The 12,488-nt window shown below is 41.8% G+C and overlaps 1 protein-coding gene across 1 annotated transcript; it reads left to right on the forward strand.

Moving 5' to 3' along the window:
- The first annotated feature begins 5,033 nt into the window (after positions 1–5,033).
- Positions 5,034–8,311, forward strand: LOC127763642 (subtilisin-like protease SBT3.3). Its single transcript, XM_052288406.1, has 10 exons — positions 5,034–5,119; positions 5,223–5,314; positions 5,400–5,497; positions 5,590–5,745; positions 5,842–6,470; positions 6,591–6,658; positions 6,796–7,071; positions 7,181–7,298; positions 7,418–7,589; positions 7,687–8,311. Exons 1-10 carry the CDS (start codon positions 5,036–5,038, stop codon positions 8,232–8,234), a joined length of 2,241 nt encoding a protein of 746 aa, XP_052144366.1. The 5' UTR covers positions 5,034–5,035; the 3' UTR covers positions 8,235–8,311.
- Positions 8,312–12,488: the final 4,177 nt, after the last annotated feature.

Below are 12,488 nucleotides of genomic sequence, written 5' to 3' on the forward strand. Positions count from 1 at the left end.
GTACTTATGCTCATTGGTACCTTCTCTCTGCAGTGCCATGCTTCTTGTTTCATATGGAGGCACAAATATAAGCAACCAATCCTGGATGATCAGAATCATTAATTTCAATGTACCATAGCCTTTTTCATTTGATTAAGATTTTGAATGACACAGTATACATGCAGTGAGAACTCCAAGTATTAGATTTCGTATAGGCCGTGTTTGGTTTTAATAAATATCTTATATATTTATGCATCACCAAATGTCATAAAGCCAATCTATCTTTTTTACATACACCAAAACCCAACTAGAATGCATTGAGTTGTATGTGTGGAAAGTAAAGACTGTTTTTTAATCTAATTTTAGCTGACACTAAAATTGAACTCTATAGCTTTGTTATCCTTTTTAAATGCAACTGAATTGACCATAATGTTTTTCTCTAGGAAATTAAAACCGCGTTGTCATGCACATGCTTCTACAGGTATGGAAAGGAATAAACAATACAAGATGCTGGAAGAGAATGGTAAAAACTTAAAAGTTATCCAAGTCAGCAGAGAACAAATGAAGGTTTCACATGTGGCAAGGCCTACGTCAAGCAGTCTATTGGTTACCTAGTTGTAGCTGTGATTTTGCAAGGCTTGTACTGTTGCAATGCCTCATGTTATTCCCCCTTTACCTGTAGGCTGTAGCTTTGTTCTAGTTCTATTTAAGTCTTTTGGACTGTGCATTCCTAAACTGTGAACATGGACTTTGAGAAATGAGCAATTATATTGTCTGATGGTAAATTTATTTTCTTGTTGCAAAATGTGAGTGGTTATAGGAGATTTCTAACTTGTATGATGCATATTTATATAATGACTAAATAAGTTGGATGATTTGAACTCATAGAAAGGAACTAACCTGAATATTGTCTGTATAAAGAATATATTCTAGAACTCTACGTCAACTTGTAATTTTTGCGACTTTTCCTATGATCTGAAATAAATTATCTGACATAAAAATAGAAAAGGTGCTCCACATTTTTTTTCTACTCTTATAATTTTTCAAATCTTTTTGTTTTTTTCCACAAATAGTACCAATTTTTTGTTTCAATATCTAGGACAAAATTAGTGAAATTTCAAGGATATATATTTCGATAATTTTGCTTTATCCCCATGCTTTACTCTTTACCAACACGATCAAATTATTAATCTATCAATATTGAACAAGAATCACAGCCAACACTATTTTTGATAATCATATAGTGTGTTATTGTAAGATTGATAAACCATCTAGATGTAACATATTTGTGCAACTTATATATTATGTGTTACGAGGTGCTTTGTAGCACATGTTTGTGTTATTGTCTGTATCCTTGTAGCACATTATTCACCCTACTAAAAATGTGTTACGGGATCTGCTAAGAACACAAAGCATGTGTTACTGGTTTATTTCCCTGTAACACAGTTTAGAATGTGCTACTGTCATGTGTTGCCATAGCTATGTTCTGTACTAGTGGAAGAGAGGCAAGGCGAGCGGAGGAATGTAGCGGATTGGACTGGAGTTGAAAAATAAGGTAGGAATGGGCTTTCCGCCCAAAAGCAAGGAAGAAGTATGCATTGAAGAAGTATAATGCATAGTGATCCAAAATTGTTTTTACTGTTGCAACACATGGGCTATTTTCTAGTCAAATATTAAAAATACTTAAGTAGTTCTTTTTATGGGTCTGTTTTTTGGGCCAGCTCGGTCCCAAGTCTTATAAAAAGAAGGAACTAGCTAGTAATCTGTCAACAGTTTTTGAGGCTCAAAACTTTCAAATTTTTTAACCATAGGATCTGTCATCAACAGTTGAAACGGGTCTATACATAAGTACAAACCACTAATCTTAGCATCCAAGTTGAATGAACAGTAAGAAATTGGTCAACATGTATAAGGGAAAAATAATTAAAAACTAAAACACATGCTCTTGAAAAAATTTACAAATCCTAATTTTATACAAATGTAACTACCCTGTAACTATCATGTAACTACTATATAACTAGGGTATAAGTACTATATAACTACTGTATAATTACGGTGTAAGTGCTATGTAACTACTATGTAACTAGAGTGTAAATGCTATGTAAGTAGATTAGGTTAGTGGTTGGAATGCTGCCCTATGTAAGAGCAGGCCCGGATCGATTCCCGTCCACGACACTATATTATGCTGTTTACTTCTTTGTTGCACGCACGAATTTGGAGCGGATCTAAGGCTGAAAATTTGACAGTCGCAAGTTCTCTAGCAATTCTGTAAAAAGAATTAAATGCGTAAAATAACAACAATTAATTGAAGAAAAAAGTTCATTTAACCCCGAAGTATATATTAAGGTTGATCTGCTTCAACACCCTAAAGTATGAAACTAGCATCCTAACCCTTGAAGTATGCAAACCGTTTCAATTAGCACACCATAGTAATTTTGTTGGTGGTTTTGCTATGTCCAGTCAGCATTCTATTTTAAAAAAATATGGGACCCACATGTCATACTCTCTGTCTCTTCTATCTCTCATACACACACTCTCTCTCTTCTCCCGGCGACGGCGGAGGAGGCAGCGGCGAGGCGAGGCGAGGCGGCGGCGAGGCGAGCGGCAGGGTTCTCTCTCTTCTCGCGGCAATTAATGGCACCGGAGACAGCGAGTGGGCGGAGGAGGCAGCGGTGAGGTGGCGACGGTGAGGCGGCAGAGGAGGAGGCGGGGCGGCGGAGAGGCGAGCGGCGGGGCTCTCTCTCTTCTCCCGGCGACGGCGGAGGTAGCGAGCGTGGCGGAGGAGGCAGCAGCGAGGCAAGGCGAGGCGGCGGCGGCGGGTGTGGCTGGGTGGCAACTGGCGGTGCGAGGCGAGGCGGTGGCGCGCGACGAGAAGGTGGCAACGTCGTCCCCCCGCCAACCGCCTCACCGCCGCCCCCGCCTCACATCCTCCGTCGCCGCACTCGCCTCCTCCGCCACACCCTGCCGCCGCCTCGCCTCGCCTCCAGCAGCGCGAGCTCCCGCCGCCGCCTTGCCTCGCCTCCTCCATCGCACCCCGCTGCCGCTCGCTACCTTATCCCCCCCCCCCCCCCCCCCCCCGCCGCCGCCGCTCCCTGTCTCCCGCCTGCCGCCATGCGCCTGAGTGAGACAGAGAGTGAGAGAAGAGAGAGAGGAAGAGTGAGAGAGAGAAGAGAGAGGAATAGTAGAATTGGAGTATGATAGGTGGGTCCTACATTTTTTTAATAAATAAAATGCTGACTAGACTGCCACGCGTACACCACGTAGACCAAAACCACCGCGGATTGGGTCGAGTGGGGTTATTCATCCGGTTTGCATAGTTGGGGTGAAGAATGTCCGGTTTTATGGTTCAGGGGGGTAATTCGGACGACCGTGATATTCAAGGGGGGGTAATTCGTACTTTTTCCTATTTAAAATGACATTTGAAGCGAGGGGGGAGAGTATGAAGGCAGCTATACGTTTGGGAGCTTGACATATGGTCAGATGGTACCACACATTCAGTTAGGATTTCAATTGCAGTTCGCACCCTAATCCTAAAGCTTGTTTCGATATTTTGCCATCATTACTTCTTTCTTAGCCTCTAGCTCTTCGTGGCCTGTTGTGTCTGCCAACAACTTATAGCCGTCTTAGAAAAGAAAGGTTTCACAGATGACGATTAGGATGCACTGAACATTTTCCAAATCTAGTTTTTACGGGACAAGTGCATTGAAAATATGTTTTCTTTTTTTTATTTCTGATTATAAGGTAATCTATGATACCTTATACTACCTTCGTTTCAAATTATAAGATTTTATAGCATTGTCCATATTCATATAGATGTTAATGAATCTACGCACATATATATATATGACTAGATTCATTAACATATATATATATATATATATATATATATATATATATATATATATATATATATATATATATGAATATTGGCAATGTTAAAAAGTCTTATAATCTGAAACGGAGGAAGTAGTAAATATGGGAAGGTAGGATATCTTTAGCATTCTTTTTATTATAAGATGCGCGTGCTTTCTCCGTAGTCTTTATTATAAAATAAGTTTAGAAAAAGAGAAACCAGCTTGGCTGACCATGTCAACTCCAAATTATAATTTTTTTTTTGTAGAAGATCACGGCATTCTTGTTGGGGTATTGAAGAAGACGCAGATTCATCATTTTAGGCGGAAACGAGGATAAAACTAAGAGTGATCGGTTAATTAGAGAAAAGGGAAACCAAGCTATGACCATAAATATACAACGGACTCCTTTTCCCGCAAAATAAAATGAAAGGCACATTGTATGCAAATTGGATTTACCGATCGACCAATTACAGCATGTAAATTAATTTCAAATTTGATGGCATATTGCATGAAAGGATTTTGTGATGATGCTAATTGAGCCAGAGATAATAATTCTAGGTTTGGTGGGGTTGTGGGTTCTGGAAGTTTAATTTGACTATGGGATTATGGAGCAGAAACAATTTCCCTCGGGCTGACTTCTTTTCTTCTCTGCTCATACAGCAGCTCACAGTTTTGGAAAGGTTTACCAAGAGTAGGTAAATTCCCCGTGCTTAAAAATTTTAGCTCGTCCAAAAGAATAAGTCATAATACTTAAATAATACTTAAGGTATCAGCCTCGCTTTTTTCGCAGCCATGCTGCAGCAGAAGCTTCATCGGAGCCATGGATGACGTTAATTAATATAATTCATTTCATCACCACACAAAGTTGATCTGGTCATTGCATGTGAAACAGTATTATTATATCACTCTTCTGTATGTACATCATCGTTGTTAATTTGAGCTGATGAAAAAATCAAACGACAATACTCACCAGACAAGTGTTACCTGATTTATCAATTAGTCTCTTTCTGTCGTGACTTGTGACCTGAAAGAACAAATCAACACGCACACACGATTTCTTAACACAGTTCTTGAACCCCCCCCCCCCCCCCCCCCCCGCGTCAATCTTGATTAATGTTGGACGATATCTGCTATATATACCTGCATGCCAGAGCATAAGATCACAACACCAACCACAAGAACATATATACTCGAAATCAAACATGGACTCGAGATCATCTTTTCCTCCTACTCTGCTCTTGGTTCTTGTTCTGATACTCCCAATTTTCGCCGATGCGTCCAGCAGAGTAAGCCGGCCGGTTTCCTCTTTCATGAAACATGATTTCCTATTTCGTTTCACGAAAGTTACTGATATTATCCAATTGGGAACATTTTTCATCGATTTTTCAGCTCTACATCGTTTACATGGGGGAGAAGAAGCATGATGATCCATCTGTGGTCACCGCATCGCACCATGATGCTCTTACTTCGGTTTTTGAGAGGTATTAGTAGTTCAAGTTGTAAATTCTGCATCTTGACGTGAAAAAGAACTTGGGTTAATTTTGTCAGTTGTTTTCGATGGAACAGTAAGGATGAAGCCATGAAATCTATAGTGTACAGTTACAAGCACGGATTCTCTGGATTCGCTGCAATGCTCACCGAATCCCAAGCTGACGAAGTTGAAAGTAATCACCGACCCCGTACAATGGCATGAGCATATATATCGTATTACCTCTTGCATGATCGTTATTAAGGAACTAATGAGTTTCCTATACAGAATTACCTGGAGTTGTAAGTGTGAAGCCTAACACTTACCATAAAGCGCACACGACCCGGAGCTGGGATTTTCTCGGACTTAACTACTATGAACAATCAAGTCTCCTGAAGAAGGCAAAGTATGGTGAAGATGTCATTGTTGGTGTTGTTGATACAGGTTGAAAAGTGCATCACATTCTAGCTACTACTATCGCGCTGAATTTGCATTCTATATAAAATTGGAGTAATTTATCTGGAAGGAACCGTGTTACAGGGATATGGCCGACATCACGAAGCTTTGATGATAACGGCTATGGCCCTGTGCCAGCACGATGGAAGGGGAAGTGCCAGACCGGCGCGGACTTCAACGCCACGAGCTGCAACCGGAAGATCATCGGTGCGCGCTGGTACTCCGGCGACATTCCCGACGAGCTGCTCAAAGGCGAGTACATGTCGCCGAGGGATCTTAGCGGACACGGCACGCACGCCGCCTCGACGATCGTCGGCGGGCAGGTGTGGAACGCGAGCCACCGGCAGAGCGGCCTGGCCGCGGGCGTGGCCCGCGGAGGTGCGCCGCGGGCGAGGCTGGCGGTGTACAAGGCTTGCTGGGGCGACACCGACCGCAACGCCACGTGTGGCGACGCGTCTGTCCTCGCGGCCATCGACGACGCCATCAACGACGGCGTGGACGTGCTGTCGCTGTCGCTGGGAGGGTACGGCGAGGTCGCCGGGACGCTGCACGCCGTGGCGAGGGGGATCACCGTGGTGTTCGCCGGCGGGAACGAAGGCCCCGTGCCACAGTCCGTGTCGAACGCCGTGCCGTGGGTCATCACGGTGGCCGCGAGCACCATCGATCGCTCGTTTCCAACCGTGATATCGCTCGGCAACAAAGAGAAGCTTGTGGTACGCGTCACCGTCCTTTTTCTTTTTTCTGTTTGTTTCTATTTCTTTCAAAAGACACACCTGCACTATGTGAAAGGTTAATAGTGATTATTTCTTTTTTCATGTCGATTTTAAATCCAGGGACAATCTCTTAACTACAATGCAACAATGAACAGCAGCAACTTTCATATGCTCGTCGATGGGCAAAGGTAACGGAACGAAATGATCATCGCCAGACGCCAGAACAACGCAGCTAGCAGTCAACACATTATATATACGAATATTTCTGCACCTGCAAAATTTAACGAGTGACGCTGACCAATGCCAATATATGCCATTGACGCAGATGCGACGAGGACTCTCTGGCGTCAGTCAACATCACCGGCAAGATCGTCCTGTGCTCGGCGCCGTTGGAGGCGGCCAACTCGTCACCAAACAGCGCGTTCGCCGCCACATTCGTCGCCGTCGTGAAGAGACGCGCGAGGGGTCTCATCTATGCGCAGTACAGCGCCAACGTCTTGGTTGGCTTCGAAGACTACTGCCACCTGTATCTGCCGGCCAGCTGCGTGCTGGTCGACTACGAAATCGCAAGCAGGATCGCCTCCTACGCCAAAAGCACAAGGTGAGAGTTCGAGCTCTTTGGTGACCAACTACATTGGGACAAAGTAATCAGAACCTGGTTGTGCTCCCCTGAAAACTCTGAAATGTTCTTCATATATTATTTGTTTCAGGAAATCTGTGGTGAAGATATCTCGAGTGGTGAGCATGGTTGGGAATGGGGTGCTCGCACCTAGGATCGCAATGTTCTCATCGAGAGGCCCGAGCAACGAGTTTCCTGCTATACTCAAGGTGACAACAATGACCTGATCTTGGACATGAATATCCAACAATAAGATGATAATTCACGGCTTTACTTTTGATTTCTACGTTTGAAATTACCTTCTGATATCTGATTCTGTGTTCAACAGCCTGACATATCTGCACCTGGAGTCAGCATCCTGGCAGCTGTGGGCGACTCGTACAAATTCATGTCTGGGACGTCCATGGCGTGCCCACACGTCTCGGCGGTGGCGGCACTGCTCAAGTCGGTTCACCCGTACTGGTCGCCGGCCATGATCAAGTCCGCCATTGTCACCACAGGCATGTACTCATGCCACACTACAAGTTCAGTGTGTATACCTTATATGGATAACTTAGGGCTAACAAACTGTTAATATATATCTCTCTACTATTGCAGCATCGGTGACAGATCGTTTTGGCATGCCAATCCAAGCTGAGGGAGCACCTAGGAAGATCGCCGACCCCTTCGACTTTGGTGGGGGCCAGATCGACCCAGACAAGTCCATTGACCCTGGGCTTGTCTATGACATTGACCCGAAAGAATACACTAAGTTTTTCAACTGCACCCTTGGCCCTAAGGATGATTGTGAGTCCTATGTGGGTCAGCTCTATCAGCTCAATCTTCCATCCATCGCTGTGCCAAACCTTAACGACTCTGTCACGGTTTGGCGCACTGTAACCAACGTCGGAGGGGAAGAAGGAACTTACAAGGCATCGATTGAGGCACCAGCCGGTGTGAGGATGTCTGTTGAACCTTCAATTATCACATTCACCAAAGGTGGTAGTAGAAGTGCAACATTCAAGGTGACATTCACAGCAAGGCAGAGAGTACAGGCAGGCTACACGTTTGGAAGCTTAACATGGCTAGATGGTGTCACACATTCAGTGAGGATTCCAGTAGTGGTTCGCACCATAATCCAAGACTTTGTTTCAGATACTTCGTAAATTGTTCTGGAAAAAGTAAATACGACTATGTAATATTACTTTATACTATTATTTTCATTCAAATGTAATGGGACCAACTTGAGCCAATACTATTTATACAAAATGTTTTATTGGACTCTTGTAAGAACAATAAGTTCAAGGGTTGTTGCATTTCTTTGTTTGACCCTTTTTAGAAAGATAATCTAGAGAACATATAAATTTGTTTTCTGAGAGTGACAACTGATAATGTGGTAATGGGTCTGCTGATAACTGTAGCTGATTGGCAACGCATTCTAAGGGTGGCATGGCTAAGATGGATGGTGCACAACATGAATGGCGATCAGAGCGGAATACTAGGTCTTTTTTCTCTTAAGATGCCTCCTCGCTTTTACATATCACCTAGAAGTCACTAAAATATTTCCAAAAATTTAGTAAGATAGATTGATTTGATATATTGTTAGTATTTCTTATGTTGACAGATAAAATCCGCAAGCGCATAGATATACCGCTATAGCACTTCATCTAGGAGTATTCTAAGGTATCGAATTTCCATAGGGAATAGGTTCATCGAAGAACACAAGACAAAAAATAGGCAAAGGCTAGAGAGGATTTTCTGGTGAGAAACAAGGTCTTTAGAAAGCTTAATTTTAATCCTATCGTAATACTTTAGGCACTGGCTTACTCGCTGCTACCAGAACACGCTCTACTCCGTATCTAGACAGGGAGGACTACAGTGATCTCGATGGTTGTCACGACCTCTACACCAACCTCTAACGAACTGTGGATACGCGGCAAATACATGCAATATAGACATCACGTCTACACTATTAAATACTACTATAGTGCCGATCAAACATTAAAGTAAACACTATTTCTAGTGAACAATATTCTAGTGCGCTAATAGGAACTAACTAAGAAATATACCTCACAAAGTAAAACTCAATTACTCGATAAGATATTATCAATTAAAGCAAAGTAATTGACAAGGTATAAAAAGTAAAGAGGAAAGTACCGACAACTCCGGAATTCCTTCGACTCTTTCTCCTTTACTCTCTCCCTATTCTAAGTATACATAAATTTTAAAAAAGCATCTTGTAATTTAGCTCAATTTGGTGTGTGTTGAAGTGAAGGAGGATATGTCCTTTTATAGCCTGAGTATGACGGTTGGGGTGCCAATACCGGTAGTAACCGTCATTGGAAGGCGGTTACTACCGACCTTGGCCGACCCCTGGCTAGCTTCCCTGGCCCATTTCTTCCTCTTGGGCTCTGACAAGTGGGTCCCTAGTCCAGTGGTGTGTTGATTGGGCCCAATTGTATGTGTTTCGATGAGGTTGTGGGCCTAAGACTCTATGGATGTAATTCTCCTCCTCTTTTATGTATATTTTGTCTCAACTTTGGTAGTTTGTCACTTGCATCCAAATATACACCAACACTAGTGGAAATTCTTAGAATTACACCCTACCACTATATTGGATGTTTTATATTTTTCATATTTATGTAGGTATTGGCGGCGTAAAACTGGTATTTAACAACCGCCAACATATGTCATTCCACAAACATCTATGTGCAAATTTAACCTATAGAAGTAAGGAAAACAACATATATGATTGCAATGGTTCACGTTCTATTCATAGTCAACTTGTATAGGTCGAATTTGATGATGAGATACACTTGATGCTTGCAATGCACCTTGAATTAGTGGAAAAGGAACTCCAAATATAAATTCAATTTGTCATGGGATTATAAATAGAGGTAAAAAAAGTGAAACAACATACAAACATGTATCACTTGATGAGCTAAACACTTTATATGCTATTAATTACCACTGTACTTAAATATATGATCTATTGATTTTATTTGGTTTTGGTATGTAACTTGGAACACTATTTTCCCATTAGAATATAATGATAATATCTTAAAAAAGTTGTAATATTGTAAAAGTACTTATCAAAGAAAATTATCTATATGACTTATGTTTTCCACCTAAGGACTTTTTCACTTTATTTCCAAAATCAACCTTACCAATATTTGTCACTATCAAAATTTGGCATATTTTGGTGTTACCAACTTTTTGTAGCGTTGGATATATTTAGTTTGGAACATTTTTAAAATAAGTTTCATAGCTTTTTTATCTGGAACTTCTAAATTTAAGTAAGAATGAGAGGCACTGCTCTCTTCTTTGCTTGATCAACTCGAGGGATGGGGAAATGCTATATACTAAGATAACAGGTGTCGGTTCTTAACAAGAACCGGCACCTATCTCTGACAAAATTTTGGGTGCCGATTTTTAAGTGTGGGCCCTCCAACAACTACTAGCTAGGTGGAAGACTCAAAGGTGTCGGTTCTAGTTAAGAACCAGTACCTTTCTCTGGTAACCTCAAATGTGTCGATTCTATTGTGCACTCCGCAACGAATAACTCCGATGGGATGTACGTGAAAGGTGTCACATTTTATATGGAACTGACATCTTTCTCGACAGGGAAAATAGGTATCGGTTCTATTTAAAAACCGACACCTATTTGAAGAGAATGGTGGCGGTTTTTGGCGCTTGCTCCTCCGCGAGCGTGGGTGCGTGGGCGGAAAAAGTAAAAGTACTATAGGTGCCGATAGTGCCAACCTCTTTTTGGTATTCTGTAAAAGTGTTATATAGCTGCAATACGATTTTTACGATGACTATTAGTAAATTACACGCATTTTAAATATCCTATAGCAAATTTTACCAATCTTAACTCTTGAAAAGACAATCCCAAAAGAGAACAAGAATGTGCCACATCATCATCCAATAAATAATAGCCATTAGATCAATAAGAAAACAAAATAGGTAAAATAAATCTTAGCCATTGAATAAAAGAGGGTGTTCGAGAGCTTTCCGGTGTTTCCTTCATACGTGGGAGAGATAGATATACAGAGCAAAGAAGACACCGATCAGAAATAAAGAAAAAAATAAATGTTTGCGTGGTTGAGAGAAATGATAAAAACATTTCTTTCTTAAAAAAACATAAATTTTATATATTTTTCACAATAAATTCTCTAGTGATATAATATCAGTAATAGATTATTCTTAAACATCAATAGAAAAGGATAATGATAGTCACGCGAATGCGTGACTTCTTGCACTAGTCTCTATAAGTGAAAAGTAATCCCTAAAACTTCACCAGATTGATCCACGTAAGTAAAATCATCTGAACCATCAGATGGAGAAAAAAAAAGAAGGGATATTGCCATTGGATCAGATCAGCGGAAAAACGATAAAATCAGGAGCAGAGCTAAATTATTGAGTGCGATTGCTTAGGAACCCGGTTAAGAAAAAATTTATAGCTATAGGACTTGTTTAGATCCATTTGAAATTATAAATGGCAAGTGGCAATAGTTTTGGTGGTAAAAAATTTGGCATGGAGTTGGTGTTTAGATGCATTCTAAAGTTTTGCCATTTTAGCACTAGAGAGAGAGAAAGAGAGAGCGTGTAGTCCCGAGCACTTTTTAGCAAAATTTGCTACCCTAGACTAGCAAATGACAAATGCCAAATTACTAACTTTTGTTACTAGTGTTTAGATCCGAGAATTTAAACAGACCCATACTTGATCTATTTTTACCGAGTATGCACAACCCTTAAAACAAATTTAGACACCCATGTTAGCTTAAATTTAATATAAAGTGGAGTAAATTAAACAAGTAGCACCCTTCTCCATGTCATTCTAGCTCTGGCCCAAAATATGGTGTTCTGCATCTTTCCAGCTCCCATACGTGGGGGAGAGAGATACAGAGTGAAGACTTTGGAGCCGCTCCCATACGTGGGGGAGAGAGATACAGAGTGAAGACTTTGGAAGAGGCTCCTGGAAGAAGAGAGAAAGAAAAAGCAAAAATAAAAACCACTCAATTTACACACGACGCGTTGCAGCCAAGCCACCATCCAGTCCAATCCGAGGATCGGAGGCGATACCACTTGTGAGTACGCAGCCCAGCCCACCCAACCGTGGGCCACCCAGGTCACATTAGGCCTGCTCCACCACAGGTCTAACCGGAGCCACAACTTTTGGTCCTGGGTCTACATAACCCAAAAGACTAGTATGATGGGTGATGACCGCCCCCATCTTTTAAGTCGTGCTCCTCCATCATCAATTACTGATGTGGGACTAAACCCAACAACCTTTCCCCTCATAAGCAACGTGGCTGTCTGGCTGAGCCCGTTATCGAGAGGTAGAGCCCGCCGCCTGGATACATACAATCCCATCTCCTAGGATTTTGAGAACAACAATGGAGGAAAGAGTTATTAGC

This window comes from Oryza glaberrima, chromosome 2 (genome assembly GCF_000147395.1).
Source record: "Oryza glaberrima chromosome 2, OglaRS2, whole genome shotgun sequence".
In the NCBI taxonomy this organism is placed as follows: domain Eukaryota; kingdom Viridiplantae; phylum Streptophyta; class Magnoliopsida; order Poales; family Poaceae; genus Oryza; species Oryza glaberrima.